Genomic DNA, 27,500 nt, shown 5'->3' with positions numbered 1-27,500 from the left:
GGAAGGGTGCTTTTCTGAATGGAGGGATGTGAATAGTGGTGTTCCGCAGGGATCAGTGCTGGGACCTTTGCTGTTTGTAGTATATATAAATGATTTGGAGGAAAATGTAGCTGGTCTGATTAGTTTGCGGACGACACAAAGGTTGGTGGAGTTGCGGATAGTGATGAGGATTGTCAGAGGATACAGCAGGATATAGATCGGTTGGAGACTTGAGAGGAGAAATGTCAGATGGAGTTTAATCCGGACAAATGTGAGGTAATGCATTTTGGAAGATCTAATGCAGGTGGGAAGTATACAGTAAATGGCAGAACCCTTCGGAGTATTGACAGGCAGAGAGATCTGGGCGTACAGGTCCACAGGTCACTGAAAGTGGCAACGCAGGTGGATAAGGTAATCAAGAAGGCATACGGCATGCTTGCCTTCATCGGTCGGGAGCATAGAGTATTAAAATTGGCAAGTCATGCTGCAGCTGTACAGAACTTTAGTTAGGCCACACTTAGAATATTGCATGCAGTTCTTACGAGCCCTTCAAGGGCGACTCAATAGAACCGATACAGTGCAGAAGGAGACCATTTGGCCCATTGTGACTACACCGGCTCTCCTAAAGAGCAATTCACCTTGTGTCATTCCCCCACCATCTTGCTGTAACCCTACACATTCTTCCTTTTCAAAAACTATCTAATTCCTTTTTGAATGCTTCAATTGAACCTGCCTCCAACACGTTCTCCGGCAGCGCATTCCAGACCTTAACCACTCACTGCTTGAAAAAGTTTTTCCTCGTGTCACTTTTGCTTCTCTTACCAAATACTTTAAATCTGTCTCATTCTCAATCCTTTTACAAGTGGTTACAGTTTCTCTCTATCTACTCTATCCTGACCCCTCATGATTTTGAATACTTCTATCAAATCACCTCTCAGCCTTCTCTTCTCCAAGGAAAACAATCCTAACTTCTCCAATCTATCTTCATAACTGAAATTCCTCATCCCTGGAACCATTCTCGTGAATCTCTTCTGTACTCTCTCCAATGTCCTCACATCTTTCCTAAAATGTGGCGCCCAGAACTGGACACAATACTCCAGCTGAGGCTGAACTCGTGTCTTATACAAGTTCAACATGACTTCCTTGCTTTTGTATTCTATGCCCCTATTAATAAAGCCCAGGATACTGTATGCTTTATAAACCACTCTCTCAGCCTGTCCTGCTACCTTCAATGACTTATGCACATATACACCCAGGTTCCTCTGCTCCTGCACCCTCTTTAGAATTGTACCCTTTATTTTATATTGTCTCTCCATGTTCTTCCTACCAAAATGAATAACATCATATTTCTCTGCATTGAACTTTATCTTCCAACTATCTGCCCATTCCACCAACTTGTCTATGTCCTTTTGAAATTCTACACTATCCTCCTCACAGTTCACAATGCTTCCAAGTTTCGTATCATCTGCAAACTTTGAAATTGTGCCCTGTACACCAAGGTTGAGTTCATTAATATACATCAGGAAAAGCAAGGGTCCCAACACTGATCCCTGGGGAACTCCACAACAATCCTTCCTCCAGCCCGAAAAACATCCATTAACCACTACTCTTTGTTTCCTGTCACTCAGCCAATTTCATATCCATGTTACTATCATCCCTTTTATTCTATGAGCTAAAACTTTGCTCACAAGTCTGTTGTGTGGCACTGTATCAAGTGCCTTTTGAAAGTCCATGTACAACACATCAACTACATAGCCCTCATCAACCCTCTTTGTTACGAACATACGAATTAGGAGCAGAAGTGGGCCATTCGGCCCCTCAAGCCTGCTCCACCATTCAATATGGAGGTGCCCTCTACTTCTCTTTACAGGCTCAACAGTGGTGCTTCTGAGGCTGCAGAGCTGCCGGCCCTCTGATTGGGCTGACATCTCAGAGAATTAGGCCGACATCCTTAATTAGATGGCGTACCTAGTGGCAGCCTCTTAATTGGCTGCCGCCAGTAACATCCCCTCTGCGGTTAAAACTGTTTGCCCATGCTGGCTCGGGACCTGTATTTTCTCCCAGAGGAAGGACCCACTGTGTGACAGTAAAATTCCAGTCAATGTCCGGAATTTTACGCCACCCAAAAGAGCAGACTGGTGGTGGTGTGGGGGTGGGGGGGGGGTGATGGTGTTGGGGGGTCGTTGATGGGGGCGGGTGGCGGGGTAAAATGGAGTGGGAGGCTCCTGCCTTCGCTGCCAATGTATGTGGGGCGGCGGCAAGAAATGGCCCGCCCACCAGTCCCAGGCTAATCAAGGCTTTTAAGTGGTGAATTAACGGTCATTTAAGGGCCTCTGCCCGCAGCCAACGGGATGTTACGGTTGGCTGGCAGGCGGTTAAGGCCTCAGAAAAGCTGTCTGATAAAACTAGGCAGCTTTCTGGTGGCCTGGAGGGAGTGCCCTCCTAGTCGGGCACACTATGCCCCGCGGAGGGCCGCCCTGAAGCCCCAACTACCCCCAACGCCCTACACGCCCCCTGCCCCCACTACCGACCTCCTTGCCTCGCTGGAGTCCAACCAATTGCCCCCAGCGAGGCCCCAATAACTTACCTCTTTTCCGTGTTCTCTGTCATCTTCATCCTGAAGCTGGGTTGCAGTTCCAGCAATGGCCACAGCTCCTGGTGGTGCTGATGGGACCAAGAGCTGCCAGCCAGTTGATTGGCCGGCAGCACCATTAGGCAGAACTTCCTGCCTCAATGAGGTGGAAGTCCTGCCCAAGACCAATTAAGTGTTTGGGGACCGTAAAATCCAGTCTGGATCTTTAGGCCTGCGAAGGCAGGATCGCCACCAACTTATCAGCCGGTGGACAGCTCCGCCCTCACCCACCATAAAATCCAGCCCAATGTTTCACATTTTGAGCTGGATTTTACAGCCCCCCCAATGTAGGGGATTGTGGCTGAGGGGTGGCCCACCACAGGCCTCAACGCTGGGCCTGATATTGCCGATGGCGGCGAGGCCTCGTGGCGGCCCCCCGCGGCTTGGCGACAGGACCAAAATTTAAATCTGTTAAAATAAATGAATTAATTACTTACCACTCCAGCCAGCCGTCACGCTCCGATATTGGTGCTGGTGGCCAGCACTCGCGCGCCTTCAGATACCTGTCCAGGAATCCAAAGGCGGGATACTGGTGGGGGGTGGGGGGGGGGGGGGTGGGTGGGGAACAGGCGAGTTTTTCAGGGTGGGGCAGCAGCATTAGAGTGATTTGATTGGTGTAGGGGATGGTGGGAAGGGTTAACGATTAAAGTTTGTGAACTTTGGGGGTGGGGGAAGGTTAGGTGCACAAGGTGAGTATTTTGACGGGGGCGAAGAGGGTAAGGAATTAGATCTATGATTGTTGGGGGGGCGTGGGAGAGGGGCTAGATCAATTTAATTTTTTGAAACCCATATCCCTTTCAACATTTCAATGTAATGATAGGGCTGGAAGCCCTTTAAAAATGGCGTTGGCGCCTGCACAGTGGCGCCTGACGCCATTGCTGGGGACGGACTGCCCATACCCTCCACGTCACCCGGGGGGCTTCCACCCTAGCCAATTAAGTGAACCACCGCGCTGAATATCGTGGCAGCTCCGCAACATGGCGTCCCCACGGGCGGACCACCATTTTTGATCTCGGCAGCGAGCTTATAAAATCCAGCCCTCCATAATCAATTTCCACTTTTTCACAAATGTTAGTGAATGGAAGCAAATATATCTTCTTATTATCTATGTCATCCTAATAGACCTGTAACTGGTCTTCCATCATTTCTAGAGAGATACAGATTATCTATTTCTTAGGTACTAATTTGGGTGTCAGCTTACTCAACTTTAATTTTTATCCAACACACAGACAGTTAGGAAATGAAGTGTCTACGTGCTTGGCTGGAATGATCGCCTGCATTCATATGAGAGAGGCTGGCATTTCATCCAGGCCCACTGGTAATTTTAATAAATCATTGCATTATGCGCCTGCCTTTCACGGACAAGTAAGAAGCAACATGAATAGACTCAGTTAAACTAGGAACAGTCGGCTGGGAACGCAGACAATGCATACTTTAATTACAGATCCGGACTGAACAATACCAAAAATTATCTCCTCAGGATTTCAGCTGTGTACAGTCCTTTCGCTAACATTCCGAGCTTTGTGTCGCTGAGTTAGGCATTTTTCTATCATGCTCCACAGAGAAATAAAAATATGAGCCCCAATTTTAACTCTGGGCCAGTTTTGGGTGACCAGGCAGCAGTGTGATTTATTTCAACTTCCCAGCCTCATTCAAATCCCGCCCCCTGACTGCCCACTCATTCAGGCGGGAATCATTCGGAAACAACAAAGTGTTGCGAGGCGCAGAAACACCCCTCTGGCAACAGGTTAAGTGGTGGGATCAGCCGTCCTGCGGAAGGGGGCAGAGGGATTTGTGGTTGTGAGGAGGGTGCAAGTCAGCAGCAGGAGAGGCCTAAGCTTTCCTCATGAGTCCCAGAGGGAGCGATTCCTATCCAGACATGGGAAGCATAAATAAAACTTACCTCTTTGGACTTATTTTGGCCCCGATCCTCTTCCTCACTGGGTTGGCCTGACAGGAAAACTCAATGCAGTTTCCCATTCAGGCTGCCCCGAGTTAAAATTGCCATCGGATCCCAACGACATCATCAGGACTCGACATGCATGTGTTAAATAAAGGACCCCTCTGGCTTTGAGTGATGTTTTTACCACCTACTTGGTTGAGCCAGTTAAAATTGTGATCACCTCCCGGTGGCTCCAGGGCAGGTAATAACTTGAGTGATTTTAACTATCCACCCACCTAATTTCTGCAGGTGGGTAGGGTTAAAATTTCCCTCATGGCTTCTTCTAACATCATTATCAATAAATCTATGACAGAATATATTTTCTTTACAGGCCAATCACTAGGGAAAAAGTACTGAGCAAACTATTGGGATTGAAGGCAGACAAGTCCCCAGGGCCTGATGGCCTACATCCCAGGGTCTTAAAGGAAGTGGCAGCGGAGGTGGTAGATCCATTGGTTATAATATTCCAAAATTCCCTGGATGCGGGAAAGATTCCATTGGATTGGAAGAAAGCTAATATTATCCCTTATTCAAAAGGGAGTGAGGCAGAAAGAAGGAAACTATAGACCAGTTAGTTTAACATCTGTCGTTGGGAAATTGTTAGAATCCATTATTAAGGAAGTAATAACAGGACATTTAGAAATTCAAAATGCAATCCATCAGAGTCAGCATGGTTTTAGAACATAGAACATAGAACATTACAGCGCAGTACAGGCCCTTCGGCCCTCGATGTTGCGCCGACCTGTGAAACCATCTGACCTACACTATTCCATTTTCATCCATTTGTCTATCCAATGAGCACTTAAATGCCCTTAAAGTTGGCGAGTCTGCTACTGTTGCAGGCAGGGCGTTCCACGCCCCTACTACTCTCTGAGTAAAGAAACTACCTCTGACATCTGTCCTATATCTATCACCCCTCAACTTAAAGCTATGTCCCCTCGTGTTTGCCATCACCATCCGAGGAAAAAGACTCTCACTATCCACCCTATCTAACCCTCTGATTATCTTATATGTCTCTATTAAGTCACCTCTCCTCCTCCTTCTCTCCAACAAAAACAATCTCAAGTCCCTCAGTCTTTCCTCGTAAGACCTTCCCTCCATACCAGGCAACATCCGAGTAAATCTCCTCTGCACCCTTTCCAAAGCTTCCACATCCTTCCTATAATGCGGTGACCAGAACTGCACGCAATACTCCAGGTGCGGCCGCACCAGAGTTTTGTACAGCTGCAGCATGACCTCGTGGCTCCGAAACTCGATCCCCCTACTAATAAAAGCTAACACACCATATGCCTTCTTAACAGCCCTATTAACCTGGGTGGCAACTTTCAGTGATTTATGTACCTGGACACCAAGATCTCTCTGCTCATCTACACTACCAAGAATCTTCCCATTAGCCCAGTACTCTGCATTCCTGTTACTCCTTCCAAAGTGAATCACCTCACACTTTTCCGCATTAAACTCCATTTACCATCTCACAGCCCAGCTCTGCAGCCTATCTATGTCCCTCTGTAACCTACAACATCCTTCGGCACTATCCACAACTCCACCGACCTTAGTGTCATCCGCAAATTTACTAACCCACCCTTCTACGCCCTCATCCAGGTCATTTATAAAAATGACAAACAGCAATGGCCCTAAAACAGATCCCTGCGGTACACCACTAGCAACTAAACTCCAGGATGAACATTTGCCATCAACCACCACCCTCTGTCTTCTTTCAGCTAGCCAATTTCTGATCCAAAGCACTAAATCACCTTCAATCCCATACTTCTGTATTTTCTGCAATAGCCTACCGTGGGGAACCTTATCAAACGCCTTACTGAAATCCATATACACCACATCCACGGCTTTACCCTCATCCACCTGTTTGGTCACCTTCTCGAAAAACTCAATAAGGTTTGTGAGGCACGACCTACCCTTCACAAAACCGTGCTGACTATCGCTAATGAACTTATTCTTTTCAAGATGATTATAGATCCTATCTCTTATAACCTTTTCCAACATTTTACCCACAACCGAAGTAAGGCTCACAGGTCTATAATTACCAGGGCTGTCTCTACTCCCCTTCTTGAACAAGGGGACAACATTTGCTATCCTCCAGTCTTCCGGCACTATTCCTGTCGACAATGACGACATAAAGATCAAGGACAAAGGCTCTGCAATCTCCTCCCTGGCTTCCCAGAGAATCCTAGGATAAATCCCATCTGGCCCAGGGGACTTATCTATTTTCACACTTTCCAAAATTGCTAACACCTCCTCCTTGTGAACCTCAATCCCATCTAGCCTAGTCGTCTGTATCTCAGTATTCTCCACGACAACATTTTCTTTCTCTACTGTAAATACTGATGAAAAATATTCATTTAACGCTTCCCCTATCTCCTCTGATTCCACACACAACTTCCCACTACTATCCTTGATTGGCCCTAATCTAACTCTAGTCATTATTTTATTCCTGATATACCTATAGAAAGCCTTAGGGTTTTCCTTGATCCTATCCGCCAATGACTTCTTGTGTCCTCTCCTCGCTCTTCTTAGCTCTCCCTTTAGATCCTTCCTGGCTAGCTTGTAACTCTCAAGCACCCTAACTGAGCCTTCACGTCTCATCCTAACATAAGCCTTCTTCTTCCTCTTGACAAGCGCTTCAACATCTTTAGTAAACCACGGCTCCCTCGCTCAACAACTTCCTCCCTGCCTCACAGGTACATACCTATCAAGGACACGCAGTAGCTGCTCCTTGAATAAGCTCCACATTTCGATTGTGCCCATCCCCTGCAGTTTCCTTCCCCATCCTACGCATCCTAAATCTTGCCTAATCGCATCATAATTTCCTTTCCCCCAGCTATAATTCTTGCCCTGTGGTATATACCTGTCCCTGCCCATCGCTAAGGTAAACCTAACCGAATTGTGATCACTATCACCAAAGTGCTCACCTACATCTAAATCTAACACCTGGCCGGGTTCATTACCCAGTACCAAATCCAATGTGGCATCGCCCCTGGTTGGCCTGTCTACATACTGTGTCAGAAAACCCTCCTGCACACACTGGACAAAAACTGACCCATCTAAAGTACTCGAACTACAGTATTTCCAGTCAATATTTGGAAAGTTAAAGTCCGCCATAACAACTACCCTGTTACTCTCGCTCCTGTCGAGAATCATCTTCGCTATCCTTTCCTCTACATCTCTGGAACTATTTGGAGGTCTAGAGAAAACTCCCAACAGGGTGACCTCTCCTCTCCTGTTTCTAACCTCGGCCCATACTACCTCAGTAGACGAGTCCTCAAACGTCCTTTCTGCCGCCGTAATACTCTCCTTGATTAACAATGCCACACCCCCCCCTCTTTTACCATCTTCTCTGTTCTTACTGAAACATCTAAATCCCGGAACCTGCAACATCCATTCCTGTCCTGAAGAGAAAGGAAGAGAAATGGATGGAAGCCCAGGATGAGGGAGGGGTGTTTCTAGGTATGGGGAGGAGTTTGGGGGGGGGAGGAGTTGGGGGTGGGGGGAGGAGGTTAAGGGGAGGGGAGGAGGTTGGGGGGTTATGAAGGGTAAATCGTGTTTGATTAATTTGCTAGAGTTCTTCGAGGCTGTGACAAGCAAAGTGGATAATGGGGATCCTGTAGATGTAGTATATCTGGACTTCCAGAAGGCATTTGATAAGGTGCCACATGAAAGGTTAATACACAAGGTAAGATCACATGGGGTTAGGGCCAATTTATTAGCTTGGATAGAGGATTGACTAACCAACAAAAAAGAGAGTCGGGATAAATGGGTCTTTTTCTGGTTGGCAAGATGTAACTAGTGGGGTGCCACAGGGTTCGGTCCTTGGGCCCAACTATTTACAATCTATATTAATAACTTGGATGCAAGGACAGAAGGTACTATAGCCAAATTTGCAGATGACACTAAAATAGGTGGGATCGTAAGTTGCAATAAAGAAATAAGAAATTTACAAATGTATATGGATAGGTTAGGTGAATGGGCCAAAATTTGGCAGATGGAGTTTAACGTGGATAAGTGTGAGGTTATCCATTTTGGTCAGAAGAATAGAAAGGCAAATTATTATCTAAATGGAGAGAAACTTCAGAGTACTTCGGTGCAGATGGATCTGGGTGTCCTCGTGCATGAATCGCAGAAAACTAGTATGCAGGTAGAGCAGGTGATAAGGAAGGCAAATGGAATTTTGGCATTTATTGCTAAAGGAATAGAGTATAAAAGTAGGGAAGTGTTGCTGCAACTGTACAAAGCATTAGTGAGACCGCACCTGGAGTATTGTGTACAGTTTTGGTCCCCTTACTTGAGGAAGGATGTCGTTGCATTGGAGGCAGTTCAGAGGAGGTTCACTAGATTGATTCCAGAGATGAGGGCTTTGTCTTATGAAGAGAGATTGAGCAGTTTAGGCCTTTACTCTCTGGAGTTTAGAAGAATGAAAGGCGATCTAATTGAGATATATAAGATGATTAAGGGGATTGACAAAGTAGACATCGAGAGGATGTTTCCTTTTGTGGGGCAATCTGGAACGAGAGGTCATAGTTTTAGGATAAGGGGTAGCAGAGTTAAAACAGAGATGAGGAGAAATTACTTCTCTCAAAGGGTCATGAGTCTGTGGATTTCACTACCCCAGAGTGACATTGAGTAAATTTGAGGAGATAGACAAGATTTTTAATTAGTAATAGGTTGAAGGGTTATGGAGAGTGAGCAGGAAAGTGGAGTTGAGGCCGAGATGAGATCAGCCATGATCGTATTGAATGGCTGAGCAGGCTCGAGGGGCTAAATTGCCTTCTCCTGCTCCTAGTTCTTATGTTCAAACAAGTGCAGTTCATTTAAAAATCATAAAACCAAGCCAACATAATATCCAGTATTGGTTAGGTCTGTTTGGTGATAAAATTCAAGGACTTTCAAATAAGTGACTATTATTGTGCATGTGTTTGGAATCAAGAAACTTGCTTTACTTGGAGAGTTTTAAGAGGAACGATTTTGTGCAGTAAAATTGGAAGATTTTTTAATAGAGTATGTCCAACACTTTTTGCAGTAACTGCTACTGCAACTTTCAGGCTATTTGCACTGCATCGCTTATTTAAACAGAGTCCAAGAAATTCAAGAACCACACGCCATTTCCTACTATCAAATTATATAAAGCTCAAGTCCTGAACTGACTCTGGAGGAAGAACAGATCAACCTCAGGGTTCCTTCACTGCTCTTTAATTCTAACTTCATTAAACTCCATGCTCTGAATAATGGTCTCACCTCATTTTTTAATGTTATATTAAGAAGAAACTGTGAAACTATTGTGTCTCCTGTTCAAGTCACTTTGTTCTAAACAACGCATGTCCCGTTTCTCTCTAGTGTGTTCCTGTTTAACATTACTGCATTGATGGAGTCCATCTTGTATTTGCTGTTCAATAGAAACATGGAAACATAGAAAATAGGAGCAGGAGTAGGCCATTTGGCCCTTTGAGCCTGCTCCAACGTTCATTATGATCATGGTTGATCGTCCAACTCAGTAATCTGTTCCCACTTTTGCCCCATACCCTTTGATCCCTTTAAACCCAAGATCTATATCAAACTCCTTCTTGAAAACATACAATGTTTTGGCCTCAACTGGTTTCTGTGGTAGCGAATTCCACAGGCTCACCACTCTCTGGGTAAAGAAATTTCTCCTCAGCTCAGTCCTGAAAGGCTTACCCCGTATCCTTAGACTATGACTCCTGGTTATGAACTCCCCCACCATCGGGGACATCCTTCCTGCATCTACCCTGTCAAGTCCTGTTAGAATTTTATAGCTTTCTATGAGATCCCCCCTCACTCTTCTGAACTCAGCAAATGTAATCCTAACCAACTCAATCTTTCCTCATACATCAGTCCCGCCATCCCAGGAATCAGTTTGATATACCTTCGCTGTACTCCCTCTATAGCAAGAACATCCTTCCTCAGATAAGGACACCAAAACTACACACAATATTCCAGGTGTGGCCTCACCAAGGCCATGTATAATTGCAGCAAGACATCCCTGCTCCTGTACTCGAATCCTCTCGCTATGAAGGCCAACATAGCATTTGCCTTTTTTATCGCCTGTTGGACCTGCATGCTTACCTTCAGCGACTGGTGTCGCTGCATATTCCCCCCTCTCAGTTTATAGCCAGATAATAATCTGCCTTCCTGTTTTTGCTACCAAAGTGGTTAACCTCACATTTATCCACATTATACTGCATCTGCCATGCATTAGCCCACTCACTCAACTTGTCCAAATCACCTTGAAGCCTCTCTGCATCCTCCTCACAACTCACCCCCTCACCCAGTTTTGTGTCATATATTTGTTCGTGACCATTCTTCACTCTAAGTTGTGATTTTTTTTAAATTGTCTTCTTACCCAAATTGACAAGCAATCTATCAATGTTCCTATTTTAAAATATAGGTACAAGCAACAAATTCTTGTAATTGTTTTTGAAGATTATTTAAGAAGGATTTAGATGCGCACTTGAAATGCCATAGCATACAAGGCTACAGGTGCTGGAAAATGGGATTAGAATAGTTAGGTGCTTGATGGCCAGCACAGACACGATGGGCCGAAGGGCCTGTTTCTGTGCTGTACAACTCTATGACTCTATTAATTTACCTCTCCGTGCTCTAGTGGAACGAGTTTGGAATAGTAAGATGTGCAGATCACTTCATCATCCCTCTTGTAGGTTGGAGGCCCGATTCTAGGTACGATGTTGTAGCGAGTCAAACACTCGGTGTCACTTGTGGCATAGTACTGCCACGGTGTGAATTCAATGCCATCAATGGAGCGTTCCAATACCCAGTTTCCAGGCCGAGGAGAATTTGCTGCCTTAACGATAACATAGGCTACTTGAAATACCTAAAGAAAAGAGGGGGGAAAAACTGCAAATTAAAAATGTTGATGCACTTTTTTTAAAAAATCTGGCAAAATATCAGGTTGCTCTTGTAATTATTTTGTAATGAACTACATTTAAAAAGATACAATGTTTGTGGAGAATGTGCAGCAGAGTGAATTCTGATTAGCATTTGTTGGCTTTATCTGGAACAGCTACAAGTTATTTAACCAGTATTTTAATAAAAGGTAGGCATTCAGACTAAATGTACGTTCACGTTCTAGTCGGAAGTATGGTAACCTAACTTAGTATAACCTCAGCAACTATACACGACGGATAATGCATAATGGTGTGGAATGTGCTAAGCACAACAAATTCTCAATTGAAATTAGCGACTGCTTCCCATGCTGTGTTCTTTACAACACAACACAGGCTCTTATCGACATTTGCGGAAAGACTCTTACAAAATACGGGGAAAAAATGCCATCACAGGCATCTTTAACATTTAAATCTTTCTTTGTTTCTGTGCTGTAAAATTCTATGACTGTTGCTTTTTCAAAAAAAAATCTCAGAAGTGGAAGTTAGCATTTTAAAATATATGATTAGAAAAGATTTAAAATTTAGTGCAATGAAAAGATTGCAAACCTTTCCCGACTACAATTTAAAGAAAGAAAAAACACTCGGGCTGCTTTTCTGGGCCCCCTCTACTCAGGCACTAGGAAGGACCAGCATGCCTGAAGTGCACCATGCCTGTACAGGCCCAGGAGCACTGGGATTTCCTGTCCTGGGTCCTGCACTCGGAGGCAGAGTAGGAAACAGGAGCCACTGACAATGGGGCCTATTGCAGCTGGAAGCTACGACCTCCAAACATTATTTGGGGCGAGGGAAAAGGTCGAATTTTCTCGTCTTCAGTGCGCTTCTATCTTCAAGGGAAGAGTGGTGACCCTCTGGTCAGTGTGGTGTCCTGGAAATAGCCACAACATCTACTTTCTTCAGGTGTCCCTTATCTGATCATTGCAACTGGACTATCCTATGTCTTGCCTTCAATGAGCAAATCGAGAATCACAGCTTCAGGCCTTCTTTGAAGTTTAAAGCCGTACTCGAAAGCTGAACAAGTAAATAATAACAGGATGTGTTGGCATCCTTCCAACTATGAGATGATGGGCTCGCAGCAAACAATGCATTGTCTTCATATGCTGATGGCTGTGGGGGCCAATCCTTGAGAATAACAGGATATACAGTTAAATACTTACAGTATAAATCCTTCCACCCTAACTTCTTGAAAAAAGGATCACAATTGAATACTAAGTACTCGTTTGCAAATAACTTTTTATGCTAACTCGTATTTCTTTTCTTACCACTGCCTTAATTTAAATTATTTCTTAGAAGTTCCAAAGTGATATTCAGATTAGCTCCTTCTTTCTCTCTAATTGACTCTAACCAGAATAGTTCTTTTCATATGCCAGAAAAGAGCTACTGGACCTTTCTGGATTTTGAAGACCTGATCACTAAAATTTAATAAGAATTGTTCGTTATGCACAAAGTAAATCGATTACACATCTTTGCTTACATTGGAACTGACCAGACGCAGCAATTTCACTTCTCATTGAGATGATATAAAATGTGACTGATCGAACATTAATTCACGCACGCTCGCTTTCTCTTCCTCAGGTCACCAAAGCATTTAAAGAAAACAGCTTCTGCGACGGAGCATTCAAGTTAAAAATGACCAACAAAAAGGCCCATCACTGAAGTCGTTTAACTCGTCCAAAATGTCATTTGAAATCCAATCCGTTTCAAGGCATTTCTGAAATTTTTGGAGCAGCAGCTGAGATCCTGAAACAGGAGCTTTGTTTAGAAATGGTGATGACCTCTGCCCTGCAACATTGGTTGCTAGGAAAAGCCAAGGAACCAGCAGTAAAGAGCAGCTGTCAGACAGCATCCCATTATATCCAGAACTGCTCGTTCAGGAAAACCACCTGCTCTTCATTTTCACCGCCCCCCCCCCCATTCTTAAATTGCATTTTCATTTCACGTTCAGTAGTTTACTTAGGTACTCTTGTACCTGATGTCATTCTGGGCTCGGGTGACCACATTCAATCATCTTTAGATAGCGCTATGTTATTGACCACTGAAAGGTGTGCGAGATCAGCCTGAGGTTGAGGCTCCATTCTGCGAGACACCTAAGTTGTGCTCATCCTTACCCTCCAGTGACACAGCTGAAATTGGGAACACAGAACATAAAGGATGACAACGAAAACCCTGTATCCCATCAATCCAAGGTGCAGAATGTGAAGGCTCCAAAACATGCTCACCATTCTGCGACATAACATCATTAGAAAATATATTTAAAATGTGATTGTGCAAAGCACGCAAAAAACAAACCTGAAGTTCCATACTTATTGGTAGGGGGGCATAGTTACTTAATGAATGATGTTGAATTTACCATGTCCAGTCATTGCAATTTACACAGCTAATAAAAAGCTGAGCTACATTGCTAAATCAGTAGAGCTTCAATCTGAAGCCATCACACTGAATGCTGTAAAGTGCACTGCTTGCATTACTGAGACACCTCCAAGCACTGGAAACATAGACAGAGCTATGATTCCCGACGCGGAACTCTCCTCTTCTGTCAGCTGTGGCTCAGTTGGTAGCACTGTCACCTCTGAGTTCCAAGGTTCTGGGTTCATGTTCAACTCCAGGGCCTGAGCACAAAAATCAAGGTTCACCCTCTAGTGCAGTACTGAGGAAATGCTGCACTGTTGGAGGTGCTGTCTTTTGGATGAAATGTTAAACCAAGGCCCCATCTGCTTGTCTGAGTAGATGTAAACGATCCCATGGCACTATTTCAAAGAACCGCAGGGGAGTTATCCCTGTGGTGTCCTGGCCAATATTTATCAACATCACAAAAATAGACTATCTGGTCATTACCACATTGCTGTTTGTGGGAGCTTGCTGTGCACATACTGGCTGCCGCATGTCCTGCATTACAACAGTGGCTACACCTCAAAAAGTATTTCATTGGCTGTAAAGTGTTTTGAGATGTCTGGTGGTCATGAAAGGTGCTATATAAATGCAAGTCTTTTTCTCGTTTTTTTTTCCTTTTGGCATTTCCTAGTGCCTGCCAATGTGAAACCACTGATATCCCACTGCTATTTCCTCCCAGATTAGCCCTGCTGGCTGATTTGGAAGCTAGAAAATCACCTTCATCGGTTTACTGCCTCTGGAACGGTAAGTTTGAGGGGACTTCAGAGAAGTATATAACATACTAAGTAGAATGAAAGAAGTTAATCGTAAACACATTTCATGACTGAAGGACAAGGGGGAAAAACTGAGTTGCTGCCTCACACGGCAACATCGTAACATTACCTCTGTCCTGCACAGACTTCTAGCGTAGTTTTTCCATTAGGAGCATGGGATCATCAAATTATCCCTATTGGGTCAATCTGGTAAAAGGCAAACTCAGCACTGATATCAACAAGCACTTCTTCATATAACTAATGGAGGCAAAGTCATTCACGATACACTTGGACACAGAGACGAGGATCCTAGGATCTGAAATTACCTGTGGGGTTCCACTCCACTAATATTCAGAACAATCAATTTCTACCCACTCCCCAAGCTGAAGCCCCCATCCCAAATCCCATGGATCCCATAGCCAGGACATGCAGATCAGCAATGGCTGCCCTCAGTTGCCAGCTAAAATATCAAAGCAGCACGATCTAGTGAGAAACCGCAGCATGGCCCCAAAGAAAATGTTCCTCTTCACATCTCCTGCTCCTAAAGGAGAAAGTGGGCCTCTTTGGGATGGTAATCAATCACCTTCGGGATCGATTACGTTCCCACAGTAAAAGTTTTGGACTTACGGAAGTTGTAAAGACCAGCATTCCCAGGATAGCCAGAAATTCCCTAGATGATGCTCCCTTGAATTGGGGGAGCAGTCAGAAGACCTGCTCATGCTACCCCACTGCAATCTAAAGGGTCTGTGCAAATGGGGTTCAATCACGATAAAACCAGGTTTTGCTCCACCCTCTTGGCCCCACCATGTGGAAACGGAGCTTCCTTCCCTCTCCAGCCACAGAAAGTTTGAAGCCTAGATTTCTAAGGAACGATGAACATGATGGGCTGAGTGGCCTCCCACATACGAGCTGCTCTTTGTGATCTTTGTGGAATTACCTCCAAGAAAGTGATCTCAACCAGGGCAGGGAATGAGCTGTTGTTGAAAGTGACATCAACCAGGAGAGAGAAAAGAAAGTTGGGTTCCTGCTTTCCCTTGCTATCCAGTGACCCTTCTGGAAAATGCACATGTGGATTCCAGGTTAAGAAATGGCAGGTCTCAGTTCCTACAGTTGAATAAGTTGCCAATGTTCACTGCCCTGGCGAGCCTTCCTCTTTTATTTTCTGAACAGCAACACTAAAATTAACAATGATCTGTTCAAACACTGGGTTCAGTCCAGATCTTGGCTGATCGACATCTTAACTTCATTTTCCTGCCTTTGTTCCACTGGTTTTTTTAGAGATACAGCACTGAAACAGGCCCTTCGGCCCACCGAGTCTGTGTCGACCATCAACCACCCATTTATACTAATCCTACACTAATCCCATATTCCTACCACATCCCCACCTGTCCCTATATTTCCACTACCACCTACCTATACGAGGGGCAATTTATAATGGCCAATTTACCTACCAACCTGCAAGTCTTTTGGCTTGTGGGAGGAAACCGGAGTACCCGGAGGAAACCCACGCAGACAAAGAGAGAACTTGCAAACTCCACACAGGCAGTACCCAGAATTGAACCCGGGTCGCTGGAGCTGTGAGGCTGCGGTGCTAACCACTGCGGCACTGTACCGCCCTCTCTGAGAAAAAAAAAATACATCTATAATAGCCCTGTAGCAAAACTGCTGCTGGTTAACTATCTCCAGAGAGATATGGGAGGGCTGCTGTGATTATATGTTAGCATGAGTTCAGCACCTTCAACAGAGGAGGGGTGCAAACAGGGAGAGACACATTTTGATGATGAATGCTGCTTTCATAGACATTGTTTCGCTCTAGTGGGATAAAACAACTTTCACATGGATCTCATGAACATAAAGACAGCTGTCTTGATTGGGTGGTATCTCTGCTGAAGGCCAGCAGGGCAGTAGTGTAGGGGGATGTGTAGCTTTCAAGGACAGCAGCTCTATCTATATCAGGCAGTTTGCATACAAAAATGAACGTAAGCCTGTTACAAACTTAAATACAAATAACTTGAGGCAGAGATGAACCTTCACCCAAGTACACTACCTCCATTCATATCTCAATCAGCTGGGAAGATTCTAGTCCAGTACTCCGGTCTAGACCTATCAGTTGAACGCAATATTCTTGGTTTTAATGTAGCTGCTCAGAATCCAAAAGAGTGGCTCCATTCAAACTAGTATTTGCATGTGGGAGGTATGTGTATTCATTATGGGGTGCAATCGTGCGTTGGCCTCATCTTCCTTTGATGCTGCCTCACTCATCCTTTCTCTCTCTGTTTTCCTTTTCCTCCTCTTCCTCCTTTAGAATAGCAAACACAGGGAAGACTAGTTCAGTAGTGTTTTCTGGTGGGGGTGGGGGGGGTGGTCAAAGATGGTCTGGTGACTGGTGACACCCTCACTCTGATTAATCCCCTGCATAGTCGCTCCCTAAAGCAGAAATTTATTTTCTCCAAAGGTGCAGGCAAGTGTGAAAAATGGACAAAAGTTTTCAATGTTGTAAGTACCTTTAAGATGTTGACTTAGGTCAGTGGGATCAGCTGTGTCGCATTTACCTAACTAGTCCTGATGAAAATGATGCGTAATGGGGCAACTAATCGATTAGAATGGGTGCACTGGTGAAAGGGAGAATGCAGAGTTGCTCTGACCGGAAGCTTCACAGCATCAAAACATAGGCAGATCTATGACAGGAACTGGCCCAGCCAATATTTACAAAACTCTAAAGATAGTGCTGTGAGGACACTGCAATCCAAATTTTCCACTACAAATGTGGACTTTAGAGCCCCCTAATACTTACAAAGTTCAAAGACAATAAACTATTTTTTCAGCTCAAACCTCTTGGTTCTTTGTTTAAAACGTCAATAATCAGGGAAATAATCAGGTCTCAAACAACAAAACAAAAACTTGCACTTGTATAGTGCCTTTAATGTAGTAAAATGGCCCAAGGCACTTCAGAAGGGCGTTATCAAACAAAATTTGACATATGGTCACAGAAGGATATATTAGGACAGGTGGCCAAAAGCTTGGACAAAGAGGTAGGTTTTAAGGAGTGTATCAAGGCTGAAAGCAAAGACAAAAACACATTACACTGTGATTAGAGAACTGCTCTGTGCTGATGATGCTGCGCTAGTTGCTCACATGGAAACTCAGCTACAAAGACTCATGGACTGTCTCTCCCGTGCCTGTAACTTGTTCTCCTTGACTATAAGCATCAAGAAAACCATGATGATGGGACAAGGTGTTGCATCTCCGTCCCGATCAAACTAAATAACACCCCCCTTGACATGGTTAGCAAATTCTGCTACCTTGGGTCCTCGGTGACAGACAATCCGTTCCTTGATGCAGAGCTCAATACATATAGGAAAACCTTTGGTCAACTCGCAAAACACACTTGGAATAACACCAAGCTAACCATTAGGACCAAGCTCATGGTTTGTAAGGCCTGTGTTCTCAGCATCTTGCTGTGTGACTGTGAAAAGAAGCTCAATAATTTCCATCTTCACTGTCTGCGGTGCATTATGGGTATATCCTGGTAGGACAAAAGCACAAATGCAGCAGTCCTCTCAAAGGCAGAGCTCCCAAGTGTGTTGGCACTAATCAAACAGAGGCTGCTTCAGTGGATCGGACACATTCGCAGGTTGGAAGACAGTTGCATACCCAAGGACCTTCTGTATGGTGAGGTAGCTGGGGCCAGATGATCAGTGGGGCCCCCAAAGTTCTGCTTCAAGGATGCTTGCAAGCGTGACAAGAAGGCCCTAAATGTTGACTATCGCACCTGGGAGTCACTAGCTAGCGACAGAGGGAAATGACGACACATCCTGTGGACTAGTGTGCACTACCACAATGACCAGTTACTACAGCAGCTTGGCAACAGGCGTCAACATCAAAAACAACAACTCACTGCTTCTCGAGAAGCATGTGTGACAGAACCTGCCTCTCAAGGCCTGGCCTTCACAGCCATCAGCAAAGGCGCACCAAAAGAAGACACCCCACCTAAACGCATTGTTTGCTGCTTGTCCATTATCTTTCGTAGATGGGAGGATGCCAACCATTAAAGGAGGAAAGGTAGGTAGAGAACTGGACAATTTGGGAAGGGAATTTCAGAGTTTAGAGCATGGCTGCCAGTGGCGGAGTGATTAAAATCAGGGATGCGGAAGAGGCAAGAAATACAAGGTTGTGGGGATGGAGGAGATTACAGAGATAGGGAGAGGTGAGGCCATGGAGGGATTTTAAAGCAAGGATGAGAATTTTTAAATTGAGGCATTGCCGGATGGGGAGCCAGCGTAGGTCAGGGAGCACAGGGGGTGATGGGTGAATGGGGCAGAGTGCGAGTTAGCATATGGACAGTAAAGTCTTGGATGAGCTCAAGTTTATGTAGGGTTGGAAATGGAATGCTGGCCAGGATACCAGGAGAGCCTTGGAATAGTCAAGTTTATCTCCTTACATATTTCTTGGATGAACTTTCCCTGTTAATAAATCTTAGTAAAAATGCTGGGAGTGAATAGAAACCAGAAAATTCCATTTTGCACTTACATCAATGTTTTCACTAAAATTATCAAAAGGACAGACTTCAGGCCTTTTGTGAACTCGCAGACATATTCCTTTGCACAAAAAAAATGTATTTAAAAATGAGCTTTGAAAAGCACCCTACAGGAGTGGAAATTTTAATGGGTTGTTATCCGGGCAACAGGCTGACCTCACAGCGGCATTTGGTTTTTGAAGTGATTCAAGTAAAATGAAATACAGATGCACCATGTCACGGGGTTAGAATGGAGGAGGAAATCAGAAATGTTCACACACTACAGAAAACTAGTCAAAGTTTCCTTGATATATACTAATAACCTAGTCTTGGGTGTACAGAGCGCAATTTCAAAATTTGCAGATGACATAAAACTTGGAATCATTGTGAACTTTGAGGAGGATAGTGATGAACTGCAAGAGGACATAGACAGGCTGGTGGAATGAGCAGTCAAGTGGCAGATGAAATTTAATGCAGAGAAGTGTGAAGTGATTTATTTTTGTAGGGAGAACAAGGATAGACAATATAAATTAAAGGGTACAATTCTAAAGGTGGTGCAAGAGCAGAGGGACCAGGGGTATATGTACACAAATCATTGAAGGTTTCAGGGCAGGTTGAGAAAGTGGTTAAAAATCATTTAGGATCCTGGGCTTTATAAATAGGGACATGGAGTTCAAGAACAAGGAAGATATGATAAACCTGTATAAAACACTGGTTTGGCCTCAGCTGAAACTTGGAGGCAGTCCTGCCTCAGTGAGCTGTCGGCCAATCAGCGGGCCGGCAGCTCTTAGTACCAGCTGCGCCACAGGGAGCGGTGGCCACTGCTGGGACTGTAGCCCAGCTGACTACAGGGATCCAGGAACAAAGGTAAGTTGGTGTGCCTCACCGGGGGCATTGGACCTTCTGTGGTGAGGCTGGAGTGGTCGTTTTTGGGGATGGGGGGCGTCTTGGGTCCTGGGGATGGGTTGGGAGGTGGGGGCAGCCCTCAATTGGGCACTCTGTGCCCAACTGCCATGAACGCCCCCCCCCCGGGGCACGGTAAGGCCGGCAGCTTTCGCTGGGCCGCCTTTCACATCCCCAGCACGCCATCTTGCCACAGGTAAAATACCCGTGGAGGCGGACGAGTTCCCTGAAGTTCCGTTAAGTGGCCACTTAAGGGCCTTGATAGGCCTCGGGCAGCCGGCCCATTACCTCAAACCCCCCCTTCCCCCCACCCGACCGCCGTAAAGTTGACCGCAGGCGGGAGCAGGGCGGATAGGCCCCCCAGAGCCTCCCGCTCAATTTAATGCCGCCCCCACACCACCATCCGACCTGCTGTGACGGTGTAAAATATAGCCTATTGTGTCTAGTTCTGGGCACCACACTTTCAGAAGGATATTAAGGCATTACAGAGGGTGCAGAAAAGATTCACAAAAATGGTTTCAGAGATGATGAACTTCAGTTACGTGGAGAGGCTGGAGAAGCTGGGGCTGGTCCAATTGCAATTGTATAGAGCCTTGGTGAGACCGGACCCTAAAGGCCTGCTCAGGCCAGGAAAAAGAACCCGACCGGAACCCGACCGATCCATAGCAGACCTGAGCTTGACCTGGCCCGAGTGTCTCCAATTTCACCCCGAGCCCGACCCGACCCGAGCCCGACCCCAACTCAACCCGATCTGAGCCCGACCTGACCATCCCTTTACTTACCTTCTGACTGGGAAGTTCCAGGAAGCTGCAGCGCGTGCGTGATGATGTCATAGTGGTGTCACTCGCTCACTGCGCTGACTCAGTTTCGCCCCGGACTCGCAACTCAGGTATTTTTTTAAATTTTAATACTTACCAGCAGAGCACTTACCGTGTGTGTCTGGCCCGACCCGACCAGAGCCCAAAAGCCGGACCTGGAAGACGGGCCCAACCCGACCCGAACCCGACACATGTTCGAATCGGGTAGCAGGCCTTTACCGCACCTGGAGTATTGTGTACAGTTTTGGTCTCCTTATCTAAGGAAGGATATGCTTGCCACAGAGGGAGTGCAATGGAGGTTCACCAGATTAATCCCTGGGATGGCGATGTCTTTTGCCCTCAATGCAGCCCAGCCTCTACCAGTCATGGATGAGCTGGACATACAGCCAACCAAATCGGAACTCAGTGATGCCATTGATTCCCTAGCCAGCGGAAAAGCCCCTGGGAAGGACAGCATTACCCCTGAAATAATCAAGAGTGCCAAGCCTGCTATACTCTCAGCACTACATGAACTGCTATGCCTGTGCTGGGACGAGGGAGCAGTACCCCAGGACATGCGCGATGCCAACATCATCACCCTCTATAAAAACAAAGGTGACCGCGGTGACTGCAACAACTACCGTGGAATCTCCCTGCTCAGCATAGTGGGGAAAGTCTTTGCTCGAGTCGCTCTGAACAGGCTCCAGAAGCTGGCCGAGCGCGTCTACCCTGAGGCACAGTGTGGCTTTCGTGCAGAGAGATCGACTATTGACATGCTGTTCTCCCTTCGTCAGATACAGGAGAAATGCCGTGAACAACAGATGCCCCTCTACATTGCTTTCATTGATCTCACCAAAGCCTTTGACCTCGTCAGCAGACGTGGTCTCTTCAGACTACTAGAAAAGATCGGATGTCCACCAAAGCTACTAAGTATCATCACCTCATTCCATGACAATATGAAAGGCACAATTCAACATGGTGGCTCCTCATCAGAGCCCTTTCCTATCCTGAGTGGTGTGAAACAGGGCTGTGTTCTCGCACCCACACTTTTTGGGATTTTCTTCTCCCTGCTGCTTTCACATGCGTTCAAATCCTCTGAAGAAGGAATTTTCCTCCACACAAGATCAGGGGGCAGGTTGTTCAACCTTGCCCGTCTAAGAGCGAAGTCCAAAGTACGGAAAGTCCTCATCAGAGAACTCCTCTTTGCTGACGATGCTGCTTTAACATCTCACACTGAAGAATGCCTGCAGAGTCTCATCGACAGGTTTGCGTCTGCCTGCAATGAATTTGGCCTAACCATCAGCCTCAAGAAAACGAACATCATGGGGCAGGATGTCAGAAATGCTCCATCCATCAATATTGGCGACCACGCTCTGGAAGTGGTTCAAGAGTTCACCTACCTAGGCTCAACTATCACCAGTAACCTGTCTCTAGATGCAGAAATCAACAAGCGCATGGGTAAGGCTTCCACTGCTATGTTCAGACTGGCCAAGAGAGTGTGGGAAAATGGCGCACTGACACGGAACACAAAAGTCCGAGTGTATCAGGCCTGTGTCCTCAGTACCTTGCTCTACGGCAGCGAGGCCTGGACAACGTATGCCAGCCAAGAGCGACGTCTCAATTCATTCCATCTTCGCTGCCTTCGGAGAATACTTGGCATCAGGTGGCAGGACTATATCTCCAACACAGAAGTCCTTGAAGCGGCCAACATCCCCAGCTTATACACACTACTGAGTCAGCGGCGCTTGAGATGGCTTGGCCATGTGAGCCGCATGGAAGATGGCAGGATCCCCAAAGACACATTGTACAGCGAGCTCGCCACTGGTATCAGACCCACCGGCCGTCCATGTCTCCGTTATAAAGACGTCTGCAAACGCGACATGAAATCGTGTGACATTGATCACAAGTCGTGGGAGTCAGTTGCCAGCATTCGCCAGAGCTGGCGGGCAGCCATAAAGACAGGGCTAAATTGTGGCGAGTCGAAGAGACTTAGTAGTTGGCAGGAAAAAAGACAGAGGCGCAAGGGGAGAGCCAACTGTGCAACAGCCCCAACAAACAAATTTCTCTGCAGCACCTGTGGAAGAGCCTGTCACTCCAGAATTGGCCTTTATAGCCACTCCAGGCGCTGCTTCACAAACCACTGACCACCTCCAGGCGCGTATCCATTGTCTCTCGAGATAAGGAGGCCCAAAAGAAAGAAAAAAGAAAGAAGAAAAAGAAAGAATGGTCTCCTTATCTAAGGAAGGATATGCTTGCCACAGAGGGAGTGCAATGGAGGTTCACCAGATTAATCCCTGGGATGGCGATGTCTTTTGAGGAGAGATTGCAGAAACTGGGCCTGTATTCTCTAGAGTTTCGAAGAATGAACGGTGATCTCATTGAAACTTACAAAATTCTTACAGGGTGTGACTGAGTAGATGTGGATAGGATGTTTCCTCTGGCTGGTGAGTCTAGAACCAGGGGATACAGTCTCAGAATAGCAGCAGGCCATTTAAGACTGAGATGAGGAGGAATTTCTTCACTCAGAGGGTGGTGAATCTTTGGAATTCTCTACCTCACAGGGCTGTGGAAGCTCAATCACTGAGCATGTTCAAGACAGAAATCAATAGATTTCTGGATACTAATCAAGGGATATGGAGATAGTGGGGAAAAAATGCCGTAGAGGTAGATGATCAGCCATGATCTGTTTGAATGGCAGAGAAACCTCAATGGGCCGAATGGCCTACTCCTGCTCCTATTTCTTATGTTCCCCCTAGAGAAGGGAAGATTAAGCAGAGATTTGCTAGAGGTGTTCAAAATCATGAAGGCTCTGGACAGACGAGATAAGGAGAAACTGTTCCCATTGGCCAAAGGATCCCAAAGGACACCGATTTAAGGTGACTGGCAACAGAAGCAACAGCGACATGAGGAAAAACATTGTTCACAGAGAGTGGTTAGGATCTGGAATGCACTGCCTGAGAGTGGGGTGAAGGCAGATTCAATCAAGGCCTTCAAAAGAGAATCGCATAATTATCTGAAGAGAAAAAAATTGCAGGGTTACAGGGAAAAGGCGGAGGAGTGGGACTAGGTGAGTTGCTCTTGCAGAGAGCCGGCATGGACACGATGGGCCGAATGGCCTCCTTCTGTGCAGTAACCATTCTATGATTCCAAGTTTTCATCAGCAAAATATCCTCTCACTCAGAACAGGACGAGGAAGATAGTGCAAACTCCCACTCTCCAATTATGAGTGAAAGATTGCAGTGGTTTTAAAGACAAACAAAGTTGCAACAATCCTGACCTGGCTTTCCGATCCTGTGCATAAGAGCCAAGAATTAAGCCACACACTGTCCACAGAGCTCAAAGAGAGTGGAAATAGGTGTACATGACCTGTTCAGAAATTTGCTACATTATCAATCTTAATGGACCCCATTAAGTATGAGTTTATAAAATATTTACTAAATGAAATTTTGAATTTCAAATACTCATGAATGACGTCCTTTTTACTATATAATGGTAAAGACCTCTGCGTGACATGCCAGCTTGCAGAATTTGATTCCCACTCCTCACTTAACTAATACCATCAATTAAATAGATTGGTTCATCTTATTATTGTTTTGGGGCACTGTTGCTCCTGAATGACTGCCATATTTGGCTTCACAACAGTCACTTCACTCTTAAGGTATTTTGAAATACTTCAACATGATAAGGTGCTATACAAACACAAGTATGTGGCAAAGCAACAAAGTGTGCACAATTCAACAGGAAGGAGTAAGTACCTAATTTAGTGCCTTCCTTAGAATGATAGATGTTTACAGCACAGACGGAGACCACTGGATCCATCAGATCTGTGCCAGCCCTTTGTAAGAGCACTCCAATAGCAATCCCACTGTCCGTGCTTTCCCCATAGTCTTAACCTTCCTCTGCTTCAAACATTTATCCAATTTTCTCTTAATAAGTACAATAGTCTCTGCCTCAACTACTCCTGTGGTGAAACAGTTCATGCTTCAATAATCCACTGCACAAAGACATTTCTCCAAATCTCTCTCCTCACTCTTAGTTAGAATTATAAATTAGTGAATGCTTCGTACCAGCTCACCAACCTCAGGAAATAGTCCTTCCCCAGTTATTTAATCAAAATTCTTCAAAATTTAAAAAAACCTGTTAAATCTCTTCTAGACCTTAATGCCTAGTGGAAATTGCTCCAGTCCCTCTCATCTAACTTTCTCATCTGTTGGACCTACTTATTGACTATAGTTAAAAACTGCCAACTTGACTCACCAAATAAACACAGAAAAAAAAAAAATCACATTTTGAACTCAGTAAGTAAATGTGGTAAAGAAAATCGCCTGTTGGACTCCCTAAAGGTTGTATAAAACGTGCTGCCAGCATGCAATTATCTTTGTTTGGTTGACGATCAAAGCTGAAGTTATCCCACTATGTAAAAATTACCAATTGAACTCACTAAATTAATATAAAATAAAGCAGGGACTGCTGACTGTTGTGGGGAAGTAAGAAAATAAATGACAGTGATTCACTGCCAAAAAACTCAAACAGCTGATTCTTGTGCCTCGTCGCTTGATCTGTCCTCCCCTTTTCTCCCCACGCCATTTTCTTTCCCATGCCTTCCTCTCCATATCCCTCCCTTCCCCTTCTTCTTCTCCCCCTTTCTATTCAGCCTCGCCATCTTCTCTTCCATCTAATTCCCTGTTTCCCTTCTCCCTACTCTTCCTGCCCCACCCTCCGCTTCTTATGCCTTTGTGCTTTTCCAGATATTTCCTAGTCCCTCCCTCACTTTCCCCCTCCTTCCCCTTGCCCTTCTCCCTTCTTCCAAAGCCTGTAACAATATTACATCTTATCCCCCCCTTGCCCACAGACTCTAATCTTCCTGTCTCTTTCCCCATAACCTGGCTGCTAACATTGCTCTTCACCCAACTCTCTTGGTTTAACTTCACTCTCATCCCCCAGCCTTGAACGCCCCTTTACCTCCCTGCACCCCAACCATATCTACCCATTCTGGCCTCCATCATCACAGTCTTCCCTAAAATCTGGTAAAATTATCCCAATACACACTAATCTTGCCTGTCTTGAAGACTCTATTGCAGGGTGACTCCCTATTGCAATGCCACAGGAGATCAGTTGGTATATAAACCATTTTTAGTATTACTAGTTTAACTACATACGAAGATACAAACATACGAATTAGGAGCAGGAATAGGTCACTCTGCCCCTTGAGGCTGCTCCGCCATTCAATAAGATCATTGCTGATCTGATTGTAACCTCAACTCCTCATTCCCGCCGACCCCCATAACCTCTCACCCCCTTGCTTTTCAAGAATCTATCTACCTCTGCCTTAAAAATATTCAAAGACTCTGATCCATTGCCTTTTGAGGAAGAGAGTTCCAAAGACTCACGACTCTCTGAGAGAAAAAATTTCTCCTCATCTCCGTCTTAAATGGGCGACCCCTTATTTTTAAACAGTAACATCTAGTTTTAGAATCTCCCACAAGAGGAAACAACCTTTCCACATCCACCTTGTCAAGACCCTTAGAATCTTATATATTTCAATCATGTTGTCTCTTTTACTCTTCTAAATTCCAGCAGATACAAGCCTAGCCTGTCCAACCTTTCATCATTAGACAACACACCCATTTTAGGTATTAGTCCAGTAAACCTTCTCTGAACTGCTTCCAACGCATTTACATCCTTCCTTAAATAAGGAGACCAATACTGTACACAGTACTCCAGATGTGGTCTCACCAATGCCCTGTCTAACTGAAGCAAAACCTCCCTACTTTTGTATTCAATTCCTTTCACAATAAACAATAACATTCTATTAGCTTTCCTATTTACTTGCTGTACCTGCATACTAACCTTATACAATTCATTCAGTAGGACACCCAGATCCCTCTGCATCTCAGAGCTCTGCAATTTCTCACCATTTAGATAATATGTTTCTTTCTTATGCTTCCTGTCAAAATGGAGAATTTCACATTTTCCCGCATTATAATCCATTTGCCATTTCACTTAACTGTTAGTGGAAAGCAGGCTTTTGCAACAAGAATACCTGTAAGCTTCAACTTAAATATTTGCCTTACGACAAACAAGGTAAGGAACCAACCACCCCCTAATATGGCAGCTGTGCATATGAAAAATGACAGACTGGAAAGACTCTTTGGTCCATCTAACCTGACCCACAGTTTTTTTAAGAGCAAAGTGTTTAAAGAAAATTCATATAAAAATTGCATGGCTGAATGCAATAGAAAAGATGATGTTAAATATATTTTCTGGATATTAAACTTCTTGCTGTAACACCAGACTGTAAGATAGTGAGCATGTTGAAACCATTTACCCTCTGTTTGCCACTACATGTTAAAGTACCTTTCTGCTCATTACACAGTTGGCTGCGTTGGGAATGAAACACTTCTGACTGCACCATGTCTTTTTTGTTCCTTCTCCCGGTAACTGAAGCAGTGTAATCACACCATGAAAACTGCAGCTGATGCAGCTCATTTTAAATCCTACTTCAACAATCAGTCAAAGCAAATTATTCTTTTCAGCGCCTACTCACTTCAATCAGCATAATACAGTTCGAAGAAATCAATCCTGGTTCCTCGTAATCAGAAGTTACAGTTTTACAACAGAGTGCACCCAGTTCAATATTCAACCATCCATCAATG

General features: G+C 45.0%; 1 protein-coding gene across 3 annotated transcripts in view; it reads right to left on the bottom strand.

Annotated features, from left to right (window-relative positions):
- Positions 1 to 27,500, bottom strand: part of lama1 (laminin, alpha 1) — a 386,693-nt gene that overhangs the window by 226,962 nt on the left and 132,231 nt on the right. For all 3 annotated transcript variants that reach the window (XM_068031281.1, XM_068031282.1, XM_068031283.1), the window contains exon 4: positions 11,173 to 11,415. In XM_068031281.1, the coding sequence (XP_067887382.1) occupies positions 11,173 to 11,415 (243 nt within the window). The remainder of the gene's footprint in view (positions 1 to 11,172; positions 11,416 to 27,500) is intronic.

Source organism: Heterodontus francisci, chromosome 5 (assembly GCF_036365525.1).
Source record: "Heterodontus francisci isolate sHetFra1 chromosome 5, sHetFra1.hap1, whole genome shotgun sequence".
NCBI classification, from domain to species: Eukaryota; Metazoa; Chordata; class Chondrichthyes; order Heterodontiformes; family Heterodontidae; genus Heterodontus; species Heterodontus francisci.
This window is presented reverse-complemented; position numbering and strand designations above follow the sequence as displayed.